Genomic DNA, 21,031 nt, shown 5'->3' with positions numbered 1-21,031 from the left:
TGAAATAGATTGAAGTAGGCCAAAATGATAGTACTGGCCACCAGCCTTGTTCTGTATTTCAGATCTGTTGGAACGGACTGTTCCTAAAAGTGTCCTGGCATCTTTTGGCAGATTCAAATCATGTTCACGGAGGATATTAAGTAAAGAATTTAGTGCCACATGTGTTATTTTATGCTCTGTTGCCCAGGCTGCCAAGTCGTCATCCAGGGAACTTGAATGCAGTTCAGACTCTGTGTCTGAGTCTGTGTTAGACTCACTGCTATATAAAGCATGTGCCATGGTGACGCATTCAGCCTCATCGATTTGGGACAGACAATCCATAAATTCAACATCGTCACCATCAACGATGCTGCTTGTGTCACTTTGCATGCTACCATCCTCCTCCCTCCATGATGGTGATGATACTGCATGTATTGACTGCAGTTGTTTGTCCACCTTCTCTTTGGCTTTTCTTCGCAATGTCCAGTATGATTGTTGTTTGCATGCCATGGTGTCTGGACATTAACAAAACAAAGTACATTGTAATCATCTGATAAATGCAATGGTTCTCAACTCCAGTCCTGTAAGCCCATTGCATTGCACATTTTGGATGTCTCCATTAGTACATGATTCAACTCATATAATAGAAGATCTAAACAGCACATTAGATGGAGACATCTATAATGTGTCATTTTGTGGGTCCCCAAGCCAAGATCAGAATGGAGAACCAATGGCTTAATGGGTTCGTCAGTGAGTACATACAAGCACATACCTTGTTTTTGACAGTGTCAACTGGGGCTACTGTTGTTGAGTGTGTGTTGTTCACTATAGACAACTTTCTGTAGTTAGGGAAACAATATAACATTAACTGTCAGTTTTGTTGTTTGAGAGTTAAGAGAACTAAACTGAAGAATGGTTAGCCGAAATGTCATTATTGTAGTACTCCTTTGAATGTACAAATATATTTTGATCTGCCAAATTTTAATTGCACAAGACAATGTTTTTTTTTTTTTGGAGCAACAAACTTTGAAGATGATTTATTTATTTATTTGCATGTTCATTTAAGTAAGCTTTTATAGTTTTGTATACAAAATCATTTAGTCTTAGTCTTTTTAGGGCCCAATTACAAAATGTGCAGGGCCCAGTAGTTTTCCTGTAATTTATCATATCGCCAGAGCAAATAAACAATCACATTTGATACATTAAATATTTGAAGAGTTTTATTAATTTACTAAATCATGGCCACAGGACATTTTTGACCAACGGGTAAAACGAAGTGAATTGTGTGCCCTTATAAAAGTCTGCTGGTGTTTTTTGCATGAAAGTTATGATGTTATTAAAGTCATTAAAATGACAATTTATTTAAATGACACGCACAAAAAAAAGTGTATTTTATTTTCCACAGTTACCTAAATTTTTTAGGATTTTTTCATGGAGCTAAAATAGCTGTAAATACGTCATGGAGTGGGGTGTGGTTTAATTTCTGGGAAGCACGTGTTTCTCTCCTTGATTAGAGACGAGGTGACACGCTTGGACATGCACACTTCATTACAGGTAGGTAAAATAAGTTCGTTCTGTTTCATGGCATTGTTTTCCGTATAGTAAATGTTTTCATGGTGATGGTCGGAAGAACGTGGTCACATCTGCTAAAGCCGGAGTTTCACATCAAGGGACCATTTTAACTGCATGGCAAGAACTAACGTTAATGTTAGTGCAAGGGTGACCCCCTTTCCTCTCAATGAAGCTTGCAAAGGCCACTGTTCTGCAAACTTAGTTTCAGACCCAATTCAATCTGAAAAAGCTAACGTTAACTTAATGTATTCGTAGGCAAAATAGAATAGCAGGTGTTGAGACCAGTTGAAGCTAAACTCAGTAGTTACAGTGGCCCTGCAGAACGAGTTTGAGTTTGGACACCCCTGAACTTGTGTACATAATGATAATCACATTTTTCTATTGTTGGTTTAGTGTTACTTAATCTTCATCAGTGCAAGCCTACGTCATCAAGGCCGCTGCTAAAACGTATTTTAACCTATGATTTTAACATTACTTTTCTTAGGCGCTGGTGGGCTAAACCAATCATAGTTATCGAAGTAGAGCAACGATTAAAATCTTCCCGATCTGTGGTTGGATAATGTCGGGTTAAATGTCGATTATGTAAACCGGACGTTATTAAGTCGCGCTGTTTTCTCGGGGAGATTCAGAACTGCTAACGTTTTTTCGGTGCGGTGGTAACGTTAAGATTATTGTATCTAAGTTATAATTATTATGGTAGTTATCTGTTATATTGTTATTCATTTCAACACATGTTATGATGTCAAAAGGCTAACGTTAATTAATACTTACCAACAAATTGCCTGAAAAGCCGACTTAACGTTAAACAAATAAAACTTTAAATATATATATAAAAAAACCGAACACGTAATAATTAACAAACAGGAACGCTATAACTTACAAATGTTAGTATTTACAGATTACTGAGGTAAATTGCGAAATAAATGTTGAGGGGACATAGGTCGAGTGTAGGTTACTGTAGTAAATAACGGTCATCTGATATGAATGAATAACGGTATTCTGCTACAAATGGCTTGTGGTGACGTCACAGCTGACAGTATCACAGGAACCCCAATGACGTAATGAGCGTTTAGTCATGTTACTGTATTTATAATGGTTAATAAATGTTTCTTCGCCACACATCCGTTGGAGTACCATACTGTTGTGCTTATTGTATGTGTGCGTTTTTTTTTTTTTTTAAACCTTGAAAGTTAGTTGGGTGTTGATAGATCAGTGGTGTTCACCCCAAGGATTTTCTTGCTCGTCTGTTTTGTATTTTGTACGTAATGTAAGAAGTCATTATTTATGAGATTTTCATAAGACTAGCTTAAAGTAGATCATTTTAAGGAGGTTTAACTTTTTAATAATAAATGTCATAATTTTTTGGGGGGGAAATGTTGTTAAAATAGGCTTTTAGACTTTGCCATCTGTTTTAGTAATGTGTGTTCTGCTTACCTGATTCAGAAATCTGTTCTGATGTTTGGCTGTGGTGTCGTCTTCATCCTGACACTCTTCGGCAACCGGTCTTTCAATGGAGGCCACCACGATTGGCCATCTGAGTACCATCAGTTTGGCTACAGGTCTAGTTGTCTCTTCTCCCACAAACTCCACTATCAGGTACCTTTTTTTTGTTCGTTTTTAACTGCATCAACTTTCTTTTTGCTAATTTGACTATAGTTTGTTATATAACAACTACAAATGAGACAAACCTGCAACTCATATGGCAGCCAATAAGATTTTGTTATTGGCGTGAGGATCTTTCTGCTTGTACCACAGACACATAAAACGGATTTTATCTTAAGCTAACAGTTCTCAAGTGATCATGAAAGTGAAGGCTAATCTCACCTGCCATCTCGCATAATGTCCAAATTAAAGTATGATATACCTGAAAGCACTCAAACTCAATAAAAGTGATCGTAAACCACAAACTCAAGTCGACCCATACTCGAAAAAAACTCTCCGAAACTTGTGAGAAACCGGAAGGAGTATTTTTAACACAGAAATACTCCATCAAACGCCCAACATTAGTTTTTGAAACTTTGTCTATGTTTAGGATGGGAATCCATATCTTTAACAGTGTAAAAAGCTCAGTATGCATGAAAGAGCATTTCACCCCCCCCCTTTAATTTATGGTGAAAACATGAATGTGCATAGTTTAGTGGGAGATTGCTGCCATCTACTGGAAAACAAACACCAGCAATTTGTTAATGAATAGTGTTTTTGTGCACTAATATTAGATGCAATACACTTGCTATTTGTGTTTAGGCTGTAATGTGGCGTAGGTGCTGTTTTTGTATGGTTTAACTTTCATCAGCCTTAAAAAAAATATATTTTTCCCTAATCTTATTAAATATATGCTATGTTTTAGGTTTCATTTTATATTGTTAAATTTTAACAATACATACAAAGTGTTGTTGCAAAGTATGTGAAACTAAGCCTCCAGTAGGTGGCAGCAGGTGACCGTCTTAATGATTGAGTCATTGAGTCGTTCATTCAAACGCTATATCGTTCAGTAACAAACTTGTTGCTGTGAGATGCACATTTGTGACGATGCCCAGTGCTATAGTGTAAATGTTTTTTATTTGAAGAAAATGTTACTTTTTACTTTTATTTTCTCAGAGTGGCAAATTGCTTTGTTTACGTGTTAAAAACAGAAACTGCTGGGAGGCAATGCCCCATATCTCGCTAAAAGTATTTAATTCGGAAACATTTCACCTTTTCCACCACTTGTCAGTTTGCATTTTTATTTATATATATATATATATATAATATATATATATATATATATATATATATATATATATATATATATATATATATATATATATATATATATATATATATATATATAGACACACATAGTACAGGCCAAAAGTTTTGGACACATTACTATTTTTTTGAAACAATGTTTTTGAAAGAAGTTTCTTCTGCTCATCAAGCCTGCATGTATTTGATCAAAAATACATTTAAAAAAATAATATTGTGAAATATAACAATTTTAAATATTTAGTTTTCAATTTATTATACTTCAAATTATCATTTATCATTTTTTTAAATGTATTTTTGATCAAATACATGCAGGCTTCATGAGCAGAAGAAACTTCTTTCAAAAACATTACAAATAGTAATGCGTCCAAACTTTTGGCCTATACTGTGTGTGTGTGTATATATATAAATATATATATATACACACACACACACATATCATGAACACAATGACGGGGTAGAATGAACTGGATTCAGGGTACAATTTTTAAAACACAACCAACATATAAAACAACGACGTGCATTACAAAAATAAAACAGTATCAGTCTTTCCACAACTTAGACTGATAACATGTAATGTTAGTGCTAAACTTTGATACAACGGGTACCAAGTAAAATCTTGCCTGACGCCCGTTTTACACATACTCCGTCTGCAGTGTGTGTTGCGTTGCGTGTGCGTTGCAGGAGCCCCACACCCTGTTGTGTTTTTACTTATGCTGCGTTTGCAGTCCGCAACTGATCCGCTATTGCACACCACAAACACAGCATTTATTCATGAGGTATACGCTCGTTTTGAAACAATTTCTAACACCACAAAACGCACTGACAAAGATAAGCTACATTATGAGTGCACTGTACAAGGTTATTTTCGTAAACGAAAACTGAAACTAAGACTAAAACTATTGGTCAAAAAACATTTTCGTAAACTGAAATAAAATTTAAAAATCTGAATAAATAAAAAACTAAAACTAAACGAAACTAACTACTCTGACTAAAAAACTAACTGAAATAAAATAATAATTAGCAAAAATAAATATTCGTTTTCGTTATTAATAAGCTCTCTTTAATGTGGTGGAAAATCTGACTGTGGCGGTTGAGGGAGTGTATATTGCGCTACTGCGCGTGAAGTGAGCTGAGGAAAACATTCTACATTTTTACATTTTCAATAGAACTCATTATGTATGATTTATAAGCTTTTGTACCCATGGGGACCTCAATTTAGGTCCCCACGGTGACACGAGTCCCCATGAGTCTGTGTGCATTCAGTTTGAAGTCCTCACCAGGCTAGAAAAACATGTACACACACACACACACTCACACACACACAGAGCAAAACTGCTAGCCTACATTGTACTACTGAAGAAATTAAAAGAAGCTTTTAATTGTTTAACAATATTTCATCTGTTATGAGTGAGTTTGTCTGGAATTTATAATTTTTACTTTTATATTTTACGTTGCATCTATTTTGTTCTTTAAGATAGATCCTCTGAGTATTAGCCTATGTCAAAAATATCAAATATAATTTTTTAATATCAAAATATAATTTCTTTCATTTTTAATCTCCAGATCGTTGTTTGTATAGGTCATAGTTTGACTCAAGCTTTTTTGCTCAAAGGTGAAGACCCAACTTTATGCATGTTTTGTCCTGGGTTTAAACAATAATGCTCGTTTATCAAGTGATTTCACTTAAGGATGTTTAGTAAGATTAAACTCTAATCTGTTAATTAAACTTTGCTGAAATGAAAAACTTTGATTTGGTCTTTACACTTCATTATGGTAACTCTGCTAAACTATAATTACTAAAACTAAAACTGAAACTAAATAAATAAAAACTAAATAGAAATGTATTTGCAAAATAAAAACTAAACTAAAACTAGCAAAACCATTTAAAACTAACTAAAACTAAACTGAAATTTGTAGCAAAATTGAAAACGATAATAAAATAAAAACTAATTTAAAAAAGCGAAACTATAATAACCTTGGCACTGTAAAACAACAACAACATAGTAATTATAAACTTCAGTGTTTATTTTTGTGCAACGTGGACTTAAATGTTTAATTTGTGTGATACCAAGCATTTGATTTGTAGGCATATGTATTCCTCCAGTTGTGAGCCTGTGCGCTTTACTTGACGTTTCAGGGTTAGGCCCGGCAGCTGCGCACGGACTGGGACTGAAAATAATTCAGACTGACAAAAAAGTTATTTCTCAAAAAATTTGCATATTGTGATAGTTTATTATTTTCCATAATGTAATGATAAAAATTAAACTTTCATATATTTTAGATTCATTGCACACCAACTGAAATATTTCAGGTCTTTTATTGTTTTAATACTGATTATTTTGGCATACAGCTCATGAAAACCCCAAATTCTCAAAAAATTAGCATATCATGAAAAGGTTCTCTAAACGAGCTATTAACCTAATCATCTGAATCAACTAATTAACTCTAAACACCTGCAAAAGATTCCTGAGGCTTTTAAAAACTCCCAGCCTGGTTCATTACTCATAATCTTACGCCAACATATACGCCCGTTTCTACGCAAGATTGATAAATGAGGGCCAGTATGTCCACCATCTCTTGTGGGTGTTGTGCATTAAGTCATTTGTGATGCCCTTACCACATTGTGCCTCATATACTGTAAATGATAGCCCCAGTGACAGGCTGGCATGAAATGGCTTGCATAGTTCTTAGTAAGGAGGCCATTATAATTTTTGACTCATGGCTGAAAACTAAGTTTCTCCAGCTCTCCCCAGGTTTGCAAAGAAACATTTCAAAATGCATCAGATTGATGCTTTAAAATATGGAATATTTAAATATGACAAATAAAACGTGCAAACTTTTCTTTTACATTATTTTAGACTGTCTAAACTAGGGCTGCACGATTAATCGAAATCGAACCGCAATCGCGATTTGGCTTGTGTGCGATTTATGAAAGCTCAAAGGCTGAGATTTTAATTAAATAAATAAATGCCCAGTGTGTTAGCGAAGAGCTGCTCTGCGATCAGGAGTAAACGCTGCTCCATCTGAAAGACAGCGAGTTTGAGTCGCTTATAACGTGCGTTTGAAAAAGCAACACGAGTCAGACATCTTCACAAACTAGTGAAGCGTTCATAAACCTGTTCAACAAAAGACGTTTAATAACATGTTTACCTCACTTCATATCATCAGTCGAGTGTGTGTGAGCTGATGTGGCTTCTCATCAGAGTGAGGCAGACGACGCGTTATGTTATAGTATTCTATACAACGAAGTTTGTCAATCAGCACTGCATTATAATACACTTTATTACTATGAAAATACCCTTGACGGCTTGAAGAACTCAAATACTCCATATTTTGCTGCAGTCGTGTTTATTGTCGTCATGTTTAATCAAAGCGTCTCTATCTTCTGTTTACACAGCGTTAGCTTCACATCATGGATTTCCTGAAAACTAACGTCAATTACTTCTCTGAGGCAAATGTGGCGTTTTCCTCTCGAGGGCGCCCTGGCTTTCAGTATCAGGGATGTGATTTTTCCGGATTAATCCGGAATTCCGGATTTTCCGACCTGAAAATGTGACCTACGTAAATCATGCAGATCTGTAAAACAAAAAATAATGGCGGGGGCGGGGGGGATTGGTGGGTTGACCGTCATCTCACAGCCGTCACCATGGTAACCCGGGTCGAAACCACGATCGCGGGATGGGCAACAAGGACTGTATCATGACAAGAACATCACCGGATCGGATGATCTGGGTATACTATTGCTTGTGTCTATATATAACCATAAGTTACTAATTTGACTTTGTTGTCGATTGATTAGATGATCGATTTTGATTGATTTTCCACTATGGCAGGATGTTTAAGCTGCATTTAACATTAACTTGACAGCTAACATTACTTGTATTTGCTAGCACTAGCTATATATGCAAACAGCGCGCTTTTCGGCGCCCCCCGCTTTTTTCACGTCAGTTTGGGTGACAAAGTCATCTGAAGCCATTCCATAGCTTAACCCTTAAATGCATGACTGTTTTGCCAAACATTCTTACATATTGGGGACCCGGTTCTATATTTAACATGGATAACGTTTAGGGATGCACCGATCATGATTTTACATGGCCGATTCCGATACCGATTTTTTTCAAGCAAAGTGGCCGATTCTGATACCGATTTCCGATTTTATTTTATTTTAAGCAACAAACAATAAAGAAAGAAAGTATACATATTATAAAATATGGTATATTTACCTGCTTTTTTGTCCTTAGCCAATCACATGCCTGAGTATGAATAAAAAACTTTTGGGTAATCAATAATAAGAATAATACATTTTAAAACTTAATAAACTTAAAAAATTATAGATGTGTTAGACAATCCATGTTTTTCTTCGATGTACAGGAGTTTTTCCCCCACAGTGGATGCACAAGAGGTTCATATTTCATATTAAAGACAGACTTTAAGAATAACTCCATAGGCTTAGACCTTTCTAATGTTTTTAGTCATAGGCTGTCTGCATATTAATAGGTAACCAAGCAGTTTTTTTTTGTGTGTGTAAAATGTTTTCTGTAAAATATTACAAAAAAAAAAAATAATAATTAGTATTATATAGTTATATTTGTTCTGACCTACTCTCTTTTTTTTTTTTTTTTTTTTTTTTTTTTGTAATTATGAAAATGTTATTGTAATGGTAATATTTCTTATTTTTAAAAATATTTTTTGCAGTAATAATAATCATAATTATTATTAGTCACATTAATATAAAAACACAAAATATTATAAACACACACTTTTCATTTTGTAAAAAAATTATAATAACAATAATCACAATAATCACATTTTAAATCGCAATCACAATTTTACCCAGAATAATCGCAATTATATATTTTCCCCAAATCGTGCAGCCCTAGTCTAAACATAAAAAACACTTCCATAAAAAAATATATATATATTTTCTTACTATTTACAGTATTTTTTTGTATTTCATACAAATAAATTACTAATAACTGTACAAAACGTTGACGCTTATAGATCTTTTTGACTATAAAAATTATTATAATTTTGACTTTACAGTAAACTGCCAAGTGTCTGCTTTCAAATGAGACCATACTTACCGTATTTCCTCAAATAACTTATTTGCTGTTAATTCTGGGGGCTGATGGTGAACCAGCCTTTAATATTCTGATCGAGTTACTAGCTGGAATTTGTTGAATATATTTTGCCAAAATGTTGCCTACTTGTTTTCAAGAGATTTTGTAAGTGCACTTTATTGTTGATCTTATTTATTTGTAGGTATTATTTTTACTTGAATACTTTTATACTTTGATTTAAATGTTATATTATTTATTTTAATAGTTCATAAAGTACAACAAATGTTACAATTTCAATTTAAGAACTTTTGAAAGGTGTCTTTTTAATAAATACAACACATTCCCAAAGTCATGTGAAATAATCGTGTTACATAATCGTGATTTCAATATTGACCAAAATAATCGTGATAATGATTTTTTCCCCCCCATAATCGAGCAGCCCTAGCATTAGTCACTTTTATGTTGCAGACAGTTGACAAACTGAACCGTGTGTATGTGTAACCTTCTGATAATGTCCAGGGCTCAGAGCCTCAGACTAACTCACCCATGCCCTGCCCAAATATGCAGTCTTTGCACTTGAGCACTTGTCTAGTTGCATGATGGTTCATGTAATAAAACTTGTTGAATTATTTTCAATCCTTTGAATTTTAAAAGTACACTTCTAAATGTTAGTTATTTCTGTTCTGTGGTTGCTATTTTACTAACAAGACACAATTTTAGAATTATGGTGGTGCTTTAAGTGATAAAAAGCAGTTACAAATGATGTACAAAATACACAGCCTACTCATCTTTGCAATAATATAATATTGTACTTCCAAAAATTATATATAATATAAACTTTTATTGTATTTAACTATTTTTCAAAAATATTATTAAATTCAATACGTTTATTAATGATGATAATCACGTAAACATTTAAAGGCTGTTGTTTAAAACTAAACATTTTTTAAAGATCAAGTGAATAGAGATGTAGCTAAATCTGCTCTACAACAGTAGCCTTATATATTCTGTCAGTTTCTTCACGTTACACCAAACTTTTTTGACAGGTTGCCACGAAGGCCTTTGAGTGTCTGTGTTCATATGACGCTTTCTCGAATGAAACGGTTGATTCTCATGAAGTGATCCTCATATGGTGACACAGAAGTTGGCAGAGCCTACAAAGACAACGAGTGCATGCGCGCCCGTGCATCGGCGCCCGTCATTAACACAGAACAGCACAACATGCAGGAGTACTATTTAAATAGTATTTTGCAGTTTAATATTCACACACACTAGTATATAATTGGCTTCAGTCTAGAGCCCTGCGTTTAGATTAACACAGAAGCGACTGAACGCAGCTGCAGATATACACGGGAGTCTGTACTACAGAAATGCTGGTATCGTCACATTTTTTTAATTTCAGTACCAACTTGGTACTGATGTACTGGTACTTGTGAGATCCCTAATGTGTGATGCATTAAAGGCACTGCACTTGGGCATTTTTATGGCATGGAAAAAAGTCTTGCGCCCTTACTTTCGGTCACATGCACGTACTCTCAAGTGGCCAACATCGCAAGTGTGGGTATTTGGACAGGGCATAGGTTAAAATCTAGACTGAAGCCGCATATCTTTAGCCAAGCAATTACATAATACATCTCATATACTTGTAGTCAAGTTATATCAGATCAATTGCTCGTGACCACGTTTTTGTGAAATGTTATGAATGGCAGCCATGCTTAATCTCCATTTTGCTTTTGTTTTATCTCTTAATGCCTGTCCCAGTGTGACTAGAAAGTACATTAGCGTCAGTTTGGATGCAGCCTCTTATGAAGACTTAAGGATGACCGACACCTGTGAAAAGATGACTCAACTCCTGCACGAACTTCAGATGACACAGTTCTGCATCTACATACACCAATGCTACATTTTTCTATAGATCCTAATAATTTAACATGTATTCATTACCTCAATGAACACATTATTTTCTGCCTTAATTTAATATATCAATTAATTATTGTTAGCTATATGCATGATTTGTAAACATAATATATGTACATGTCATTTTTAAAATGCATAGCTTAGACAGTCACCTCTGATAAAAGATCACTCTAAATTGCAATGTTGACATTGTTTCAAAGCAGCTTTACAGAAAATGTTTTGTGAAAAGTGCTATACAAATGTGAATTAAATTGTGTGCTATATTTTGGCTATCCATTGAACATTTTAATCAATTGAATCAAATGCATATTTTTATAGTAGTTTCTCCAAAAGGCTTCTGTCACTGTTAAATATCTACAATTGTTGTCAAGAAATGTGAACCACACCTATAATAAAGTGGGTAGAGTTGCAGTTAGCATGTAAGGAGAATGTATGTAAATATTGTCATCATTTAGAGCATTATTATAAAGTCCATATACATAAATGTATAAATACAAATGTATCCTTTTTTGTGTGTGTGTGTGTGTGTGAATATATATATAGAAAGCAATATATGGATTTATACATGGATTCGTTTCACTGTGTGTGCGTACGTATATATAAACACACAGTGATACTAATCCATGCAACATTTCGAAGTAAGGGCATGATACAGCTTTTTTCTTTTTTTTTTCTTTCATTTTAATAATGGATACTTGGAAATTTTGGACTCTACAGAATGTTTTTTTTTTTCATTCAATGCTTGTCAAAAAGCTTCGAACGTGAACAAATTAATTATTAATGATTTTTAATTACATTGAAAACCCGAGTTCGCTGCTGATTGATCTGCTTGCTTGCTCGAGCCACCGGTGCGTGCAGCAGCACGTTCAAACATCGGATTTGGAATGTTAAAGATGCATCGTACAGACGTCATTTAGAGGTAACGAAGAAGGCACGTTTAAAAAATAAAAACGTTCGATCTTAAAACAAGGAATGCGATGTTTAACAGATGCTACGATCTTTCACAGACATCTCCGCGACGTACGTGTGCTATCTGGGGTGTGTTATCCAACAATTAATGGCAAGGAAAGCCCCTTAATTTACTTAAGCGGCACGGATATGAGGTGTGTGTGTGTGTGTGTGTGTGTGTGTGTGTCAGATCTGCTTCAAGGTCTTCATGATAATGTAGCATTTCTGTGTTTAGAATCCAGTATTACTGTAATCCTTTATTGTCTTTTATGAGTTTAATAAAGAACTCCTTGTCTTCTCTTCAAACCGAACCGTCATCTGTAAAGAATGATCGACTTTTACGGGGCAGGTTGATGCATTTGCATGTTAACTCAAATGTTTTTTTTTTTTTTTTTTTTTTTTTACCACTTTCGTTATTTTGGCTAGATATTTCTTTTGATGGCCATTTGAATTGAATTTAGAAATGCTTTGGAAAAGAAAAAATTGGCATTTAATAAACGAAATATTTTCGCAAAAACTCCCATAGAAAACTCCCATAGAAACAATTCAAAATTCATAGACATAATAAGTTCAAATAAGTTCAAGACATAATTATAAACTATAAACTGTCTATTTTTTTTTGTGGACTCAGGGAACTAATTATTTTGCATGCACTCACCAAACGATGTCTTCATTTAAAAAAAAAAAAAAAAATGTTTTTTAAATGCCATTTTTTTCTTTTCCAAAGCATTTCTAAATGCTGTTCTTATGCCAAACAAACGAAATGTCTAGCCAAAATAACGAAAGTGGTATAAAAAAACATACAAAAAACATGAGTTACCATGCAAATTCAAATATTTCGCTCTTCTCTATATGCGTCAACCTGCCGCGTAAAAGTCGATCATTGGAGAGAAGACATGGAGTTCTTTATTAAACTCATACAAGACAATATAGAATTACAGTAATACTGGATTCTAAACACAGAAATGCTACATTATCATGAAGACCTTGAAGCAGATCTGACACACACACACACACACCTCATATATGTGCCGCTTAAGTAACCTAAGGGGGTTTCCTTGCCATTAATGCTTGAACATTGGACATGTCTCCTTCCAATAAAAATAATGGCTAGTGGGGTGGATGGGATATACCTGTACAAACCTAACAAGTGCCATCATTTTGGAATGACTTATCGCGAGAGGAAAGTAATATGTTTTAGTCGCATAACTGCAGCTATGGAAACGCTGTCATTTCGCAATAGTTTTTTATCGACATTTAAGAAATATCGCAAAAGTTTTTCGCAAATCTGTAATGGAAATGCAGCTACTGAGGGACATAAGGCGAGACATAGGCTAAGCATGGTGCTTCTATTTGGTGTTAATTCAGTTGACACTGGTAAAGACGGGTCCAACTGTACATGAAGTGATTGGCAATGTTATCAGGCAGTGTTGTGTCCTGCTGCCCTCCTTTAGCTCTTGTTTGCAGCGATGACTTCGATAGGCCTACTGTTCGCGCACGTTTAAGGTACTTAAACAACGACTTCTGCAACATCCTTTACTGGAAATTATTTTCACGTTCACAAATAGCCGATCTCGAACCACACTGTCTGCTGAACTTGCGCAGAAACATCAAAATAGACTCAAAAAACTTTTTAAAAATGGTTAAAAACAAAACATTTAGACTAGCCTATTACCACAAATTATGAGCTTATTTGCCATTCTCAACCATTTTTTGACTAAATTAAAATATATTAAAAGTTTGTATTTTTTTTAAAGAAAAGTTTTGGGTGGGCCTGTTGAAAAGTGGGTGGGCCTAGGCCCGTCAGGCCCACCCATAACGCCGTGCCTGGTAGACATACACGCAGAGATGATGGTTCGTTTCAGCGTAGAAATACGCGCGGATATGATGATTCGTTTAGGGGTAGACATACACGCGGAATCGCACGGCGTAGGCATACACACAGAATCACATGGTGCAGACATACACGTGGATAGCTCGAAATGCGTACAGATAACACGCCACTTGGCATTAGAAGTGACGTGTATGTTTACGCAAAGTCATGATGTCATGTTGGGGTTGAGGATTTATGTTAGTAATTTAGCTGTGACATGGCAGGGGTGTTAGTAGGTGTTAGGGGTCTCTCTTTCTCTCGCTCTCTCTTATGCGTGCAGATGATCTGAAAAATCCCATATTTTATATTTTCTGCTTAAATTAAACTGTCCTTAGGTCGGCCTGTGTTCTGTTAAGACTCATGACTAAAGTTTGTTCGACTAAATCTGCCATCAAACCTTCTCAGCGATGAACAGTAAAACTGTATTGTTACACAGTGGTTGCAAAAGTGCAACACAACTGCAAAGTCATTTTTTTGTTGTTTTAATAGAAAAACACTAGTTACATTTTTAGTGAAGTTTCTTATTATTCCATTCCTATATGATAAACAACATATAATAAATTATTAAAAACTTGATGGGAAAACAAACCATGTGTATGGGTCGACATTCTCTTGATTTGTACTTATGTACTTGTGAAAGTGCAACAATGCTAATGAAATGTAAAAATACATTTCTAAAACAGCAAAATAATCGGGATGATCAAAAGGGAACAGTGTTGTTTAATATCAAGGAAATGTTCTTACCCTGCCTCCTTGTTTATTTTAGATGCCTCTTTGCTACACATATTTACGCAATGTATGCTTACAATGTTATTTATTTTTGTTTTATTTCTATTTACTGTAGTATAGTATAATGTAGTATATGAAGTATACAGAGATGTACAGTAATTGTTAGTTATGTATGTGTTAGAGCACCCATGAGAAGGAGTGAAACTGGACTTCCTGTAAACAGAAGTGTGTTTGTTTATGTGTGTTCAAGGACATGAAGAACTGTGATTCTACTCTGGTTTTACTCATAGAACCTTAAAAGGAAATCTTGGTCAAGTTTGCTAGATTTCAAGGACAGGAAAAGGTGGACAGCTTACACATGCAAGGCCTTGAGAAGGATCTTGGAAACTTTGGGAAAGTTAAAACTTGTGTCCATACATTTTTTTTTTTAATAAAGATTACAACATAACTTCAGCGGTAAACATCAGGGGTATAAAAGGACACGAGAGACTGTGGGATGACAGAGCAAGCGCTGGAGACAAACATCAGAGAAGAATGAAGGGTTTAGTGTGTTTTCTGCTGCTGTTTGTGTTTGTCGTCCTGCAGAAGGTTAATGGAGGACTACATGAGCATGAGATCAATCTACAGCTCAGCTCTGAGGACAGAAGACAGAATCCACCTCAAACAGACACTCTGAGAGATGAAGCTTCAGCTGACAGCAAACAACACAGCGATCTGGGCTTCCCTAACATCCATGAGGCAGTGAGAGATCTGACCGCCACTGTCACGGAGCAGAAAGATAACATCAGAGCTTTAGAAACGCGACTGAGAGAACAACAGACGTTTATCCTGGAAGAGCTGAAGAAGAAAACTGATGGTACCTCAAAACATTCACTCTTTTATCAATGATCCTCAGAGTAAAACACCAATGCAGTATATTGTGTAGTAAATGTCAGCGTAAAGTTGAGTGTTTACTGTGTAAATTGTTATCTATTACAATAAGCAGTGTAAATGTCATTTAACAGACTCTTTATTCCTTCACAGAAACTCTGAGTCAAGTGGAGGAGTTGAGAAAGGAGAATAGAGGTGAAAGTGTGCTTGAATGACGTTAAATTCAGTGAATACATTCTCAGTGTAATACAGTAATATATCACAATATTGCTTATGTTTTTAAACAACAGACAGAGAGATTGCTTTTTCAGCTTCACTGATGGAATCTGGCAGTGGATACATCGGTCCTTTTCCCACTGAGATCACACTAACTTACAAGAACGTCATCACTAACATAGGGAACGCCTACAACCCAACTACAGGTAACTATCAATGAAATGAGTCATAAACTCAGTTTATAGTAATGAAATCCCCTCTGCTCAGTCAGATCTCTCTGCAATTGTGTAATGTGTGTAAGAGAATTAAATGATCTGCCATCTGTCAAAACTATTACAGTGTTTGGCAATGAATCAATCCTACAAGAAACAGCTGATTCTGTCTCTTTTCTTGTTTGATTCAGGTTTTTTCACAGCCCCACTGAAAGGAGCCTACATTTTCAGAATCTCTGTTTATGGTCATAGTGGAACTCCAGCAACGACGGAAATTGTTAAGAATAAACAGCTGGTGGTTCTTGCCCATGCCGATCAGCCTGCGGTTGCGATAAACTCCTCGAATGGAGTTGTGTTGCTCCTGGAGGTTGGAGATGTTGTCTATGTGAGACTTCAGCCTGACAGGAGGATATATGATAACCAGAATAACCACAACACTTTCAGTGGTTACCTACTGTTTCCCTTAAAATAACTAGAGCTTTACAAAATGTGATTGCAGAAATGTTGAACCTTCAGCATATGATTTAAGATGAAAATCACAAAGAATCATTAACATTAGGGGTGTAACGATTCGTTTTAACAACGATTCGATTCGTATCACGATTTAAGGTTGTTGATACAATTTAAAGGGATAGTTCACTTTAAAATGAAAATTATGTCATCCTTTACTCACCCTCAAGTTGTTTCAAGCCTGTATGAATTTCTTTCTTCAGCTGAACACAAGGGAAGATATTTTGAAGAATGTCAGTAACCAAACAGTTCACTGGAGCCATTGACTTCCATAGTAGGAAAAAAAAAAAAATACTATGGAAGTCAATGGCTCCAGTTAACTTTTTGGTTACTGACATTCTTCAAAATATCTTCCCTTGTGTTCAGCTGAAGAAAGAAATTCATAAAGGTTTGAAAGAACTTGATGGTGAGTAAAGGATGACAGAATTTTCATTTTAAAGTGAACTATCCCTTTAAGGACGATATTGGTTCATTTAGAACGATATGATCCGAAACGATTCAGTGACTTGAAATCGATTCAGTAACTTTTTAGCCAAAAATTTAAATCAGTGTGACTGTTTTATTTCAGTCGAATCGAATCAAATCGTTGTTAAAACGAATCGTTACACCCCTAATTAACATGAACCTGTATTAATGAGGACTAATATGTGTTTGAAATTTGCAATAGATTACCGTATAAAAGTCTGAGCTGTTTATACATGTAAGTTTGTATAAAGAGTTTCATTACTGAGACATACAGGACTCATGAATATAACATGTGACTTTACTATAGTAAATCTAGAATGTTAAATACCTTTGTATTATTGAAGTGTATCTTGTTAGTGACCCTTGATCTGAATCTCTTTATCCTGCATAAATAAATAAAAAGAATAGAGAGACATGGCATTTTCTTTTCCTCACATTTTCATGAATATTTCCCCAACAATGCATGCTTTGAAGCACTCATGATATCATATTTATCAGTCAAATTTAGCAATTAAAATAACTGATTATGTGGTTGCGATTTGCAAAAAATGGTGGCGTTTTATTTATAATTAGGACATCACATGTACCACATTATGTATTATGTTAGATAACAAACAAAATACATAAATCTTTTTTATTTTGGTCTCTTAGCAAATTCTGATACATTTTAACTTTTAAAACAACATATGGGAAAAAGTTATTTAATAAATAGACAGTAGTGGCTATATTAGGTTGCTTTCACTGTCTGTCTGTCTGTCTGTCTGTCTGTCTGACTGACAGTAATGCATGGATCAATTGGATCAATGGGGGGGGGGGGGATAACACAAAAACTGAATAACAAGTAAAAATATAGAATACTACAAACAATCAACCAACACAGAAAACAGAACAGAAACAGAGCTGATGGTGAACAGAAAACAGCTGATGGTGGAAGTCTCTGTTAGCTCCGCAGCACACTGTGGTCCACTCCATGTGGAACTACCAGTCACACTATTGAAAAAGCACACACCTCCAGCCCAATAGGCCGCATTTAAAGGGTTACTTCAGCGATTAACATATGGCTTTGTATCAATAGAAACCCTGGAGTATATTCAAATGATCGTGCTCCCCCCTCTTATCCCCCTGAGACGAGAGATTTATGCATTTTATTTCTGGAAAAATTCCTGACGCAAATTGACGATATTTGCATCACGAGAGGAATGATTGCCCAGAGGCTAAAGACTACAGCCAGCAGAGGGAGCCATTTCCACATGTTTTCAACTCGTGCATGGGGAATAGGAGATCACACTTACAGCACAGCTCAGCTACAGGCATTCATTTAAACGGATGCTAAGCAATGTAAGTGTTTTAACTTCTCAAATTAATTTCTATGAAAGTTAAGCTTCCAAAGGCATGAACTGAACTCGCGTTGTGAATGTATGCCGCGAATGTGGTCGCGATTACCTCAGCTCTCATCACGAGAGCTCATCAACTCATTTATGACGTTAAATGTAGTCAGCTGTGAAACTCACGCGGCAACTCCATCGTTATATTGAACAGACACGTTCAGTATTCAATTGTAGGAACTCATGCTGCGTCCCAATTCGCCTACTTATACTACGTCCTAAAAGTATGTACTCTTTTTGTGAAGAAAAAGTATATACTTTTGAGTGTGTAGCAGAAAAGTATGCAAGCTTCGGGACATACTACTTCGCCATCTTTAACGGACTCTGTCGCTTAGTTACGTGCATCCCGTCACCGTTTATCTGCCCTGTCAATCATCGTCAGATTCGTCACAGATCAAATCCTCCACATTCAGTTTAATCTCCTACCGTATCGGAGAGAAATGTAGCCGCTCGTTGATCTGCCATGTGTGTGTCTTTGTGGTCAGAGACTCTCCTCATGTGTTTGCAGTTTAAATATAATGATGCATTTAAAAGTTAATGGCCAAACGTGTCATTACCAAAGTTCTCAATGCTGCTGCATGTGAAATATAATGTGGACAACACTGAATACATATATTTTTGTCAGGTTAAATATTGACAGTTGGTCACTCAAACCCCTTTATCTAAACTTCTCCACTTATCCGTCGAACTCGCACATCCGTCATGTTTGTAGTTTATTAACGCTTTTTATCCGCGTTTGTAGTTCTAATCGAATCCTCGTCCAACTCGCAATGGGTTGTGGGCAATATCAGCCGTTAGAGTGCCCATCGATCCATACTGTGAATTCGGACTGGAAATAGTAAACCATCCGGGAATCTTTGGAATACTCTTTTCAACATACTACGATTTGGGACATACTAATTCTATTTTCGAATACTATTTAGGATGGATAGTATGCGAATTGGGACGCAGGGATAGTCTCTGTAATCCAGTAACGGTGGCTTTGTGAATGGCCTCACAGGGCAGCGAAGCATTCTGGGAATTGTAGTCTTTCATCCCCATGAGACAAAAATACATTTTCTGTCTCTTCTCAGTCTAGAAAGCACCAAATTAAAAAATAATTTCACATTTCTACTACATTAATGACCCAGTTTAAATACAGATTCATCTTCCCAGCGCTGAAGTACCCCTTTAAGGCTGCAACATACTCCGCAAGAACAGAGAAAAAAGTTCTCGCTCCCAGGGCTGCGAGAACAAAATTACGTCATTTTGTTCTCGCAGCCCTGGTTTGGGAGTTCTTGCAGCTTGCTCTCGACACATCACCTAAAGGATAAAAAAAGAGATTTAAAGTGGGCGTGGTTAATGTGGAGAAACGCAGATGATCGGGACCTGCTTTTCTCTGGAAGTATGAATGTACTGGCCAAAACGAACTTTGTTCTTGTTCCTGACACCTCAAGAAAACAAACAAATTTCTTTGTTCTTACAGAGTATTGTCCAAGCTTAAGCAGAACTTTTTTCTTGCGGGTGTCCGAGAACTATTGTGTGATTGGTCAGACATTGAATGTGGGCGTGGTTAATGCGGAGAAACGCAGATGATCAACACCTGCTTTTCTTGTGAAGTATGGAATGTACTGCCAGAACAAACTTTGTTCTTGTTTTTGCCGCCTCGAGAAAACGAACAATTTTCTTTGTTCTTGCAGCGTATGTTCAAAGCTGGAGGTCTTGATGCACAATTCTGATTTGGTGACTATATCCGATTTTTTTTTTTTAACAACCCTTTTACATCATCTTTTAAAAGCGACCTGTGTCGAATATTTGCATTTACACTATACACTGGACTAACAGCACAAGATGCTCTGAAGTAAAACGGCGCGATATGCAATGGATGCAGACGAAATTATCTCTAAAGGTCAGGAAAAATATTGCTTTCGTAAGGTAAAAAAAAGAAAGAAAAAGGAAAGCCCTTGATCGCAGTTCAAGTCCATCTGACTTGAGGTCCCTTTTTCAATGACGTACCACTCGCATTTAGCTACTGGGGAATGTCCGATTTGACCAATTGCAAGGCAAATGCAAATGCACTTATCTGAGTCTTATTGCATTGTAACACAGTTCGTTGGGAAGAAGAGACTTTAAATACTTTGCCCCTCATGGATGCGACATTATGAGAGAAACCGTTAAATATATAACAGTGATTGCACTATGTCAATGTATGAGGAACGGTTAAATGTGTTTCCGCTGATGACGTTTTATTTTTGTAATGTATGTAATTAATGTTCTCTCTTTAACTTGAGGAAAATTATCTAAATATGCTCCAGTGATCATTATGTCTATGTATAGTTTCATTAATCGTTTTTGTGTTGTAAAATGTTAGATTGTTTGAGTTGATGTGTTAAAATAGAATGTTAAATGTCTCTGGGAAGCTCATTCTGTTATCGCGTTTGGCGTGCTTGGTGGTCACGTGACTAGTGGCTGAGGGACGATTGGAAAGCCACCCAGTCTATGTTCTTCCATTGTCAATACTCTCCTATGTGAGGAAAGAAATAGTAACTTGTGCTATACAGTATCTTT

General features: G+C 35.8%; 1 protein-coding gene across 2 annotated transcripts in view; it reads left to right on the top strand.

The window, feature by feature from the left end:
- The window catches only part of LOC137049368 (complement C1q-like protein 3), a 34,827-nt gene extending 18,061 nt beyond the window's left edge, over nucleotides 1–16,766 (top strand). Inside the window, exons 2-5 of one of the 2 annotated variants that reach the window (XM_067427916.1) lie at nucleotides 15,412–15,682; nucleotides 15,850–15,891; nucleotides 15,987–16,118; nucleotides 16,316–16,766. In XM_067427916.1, coding sequence (XP_067284017.1) covers nucleotides 15,412–15,682; nucleotides 15,850–15,891; nucleotides 15,987–16,118; nucleotides 16,316–16,596 — 726 coding nt within the window. In that variant the 3' untranslated portion in view covers nucleotides 16,597–16,766. Of the gene's footprint in view, nucleotides 1–15,055; nucleotides 15,683–15,849; nucleotides 15,892–15,986; nucleotides 16,119–16,315 lie in introns of those variants that run through there. The other variant, XM_067427915.1, reaches the window with a different exon arrangement.
- The last annotated feature ends 4,265 nt before the right edge of the window (nucleotides 16,767–21,031 follow it).

This window comes from Pseudorasbora parva, chromosome 20, assembly GCF_024679245.1.
Source record: "Pseudorasbora parva isolate DD20220531a chromosome 20, ASM2467924v1, whole genome shotgun sequence".
NCBI lineage: Eukaryota > Metazoa > Chordata > Actinopteri > Cypriniformes > Gobionidae > Pseudorasbora > Pseudorasbora parva.
The sequence above is the reverse complement of the archived record's forward strand: the minus strand, read 5'-3'. Positions and strand labels throughout refer to the sequence as shown.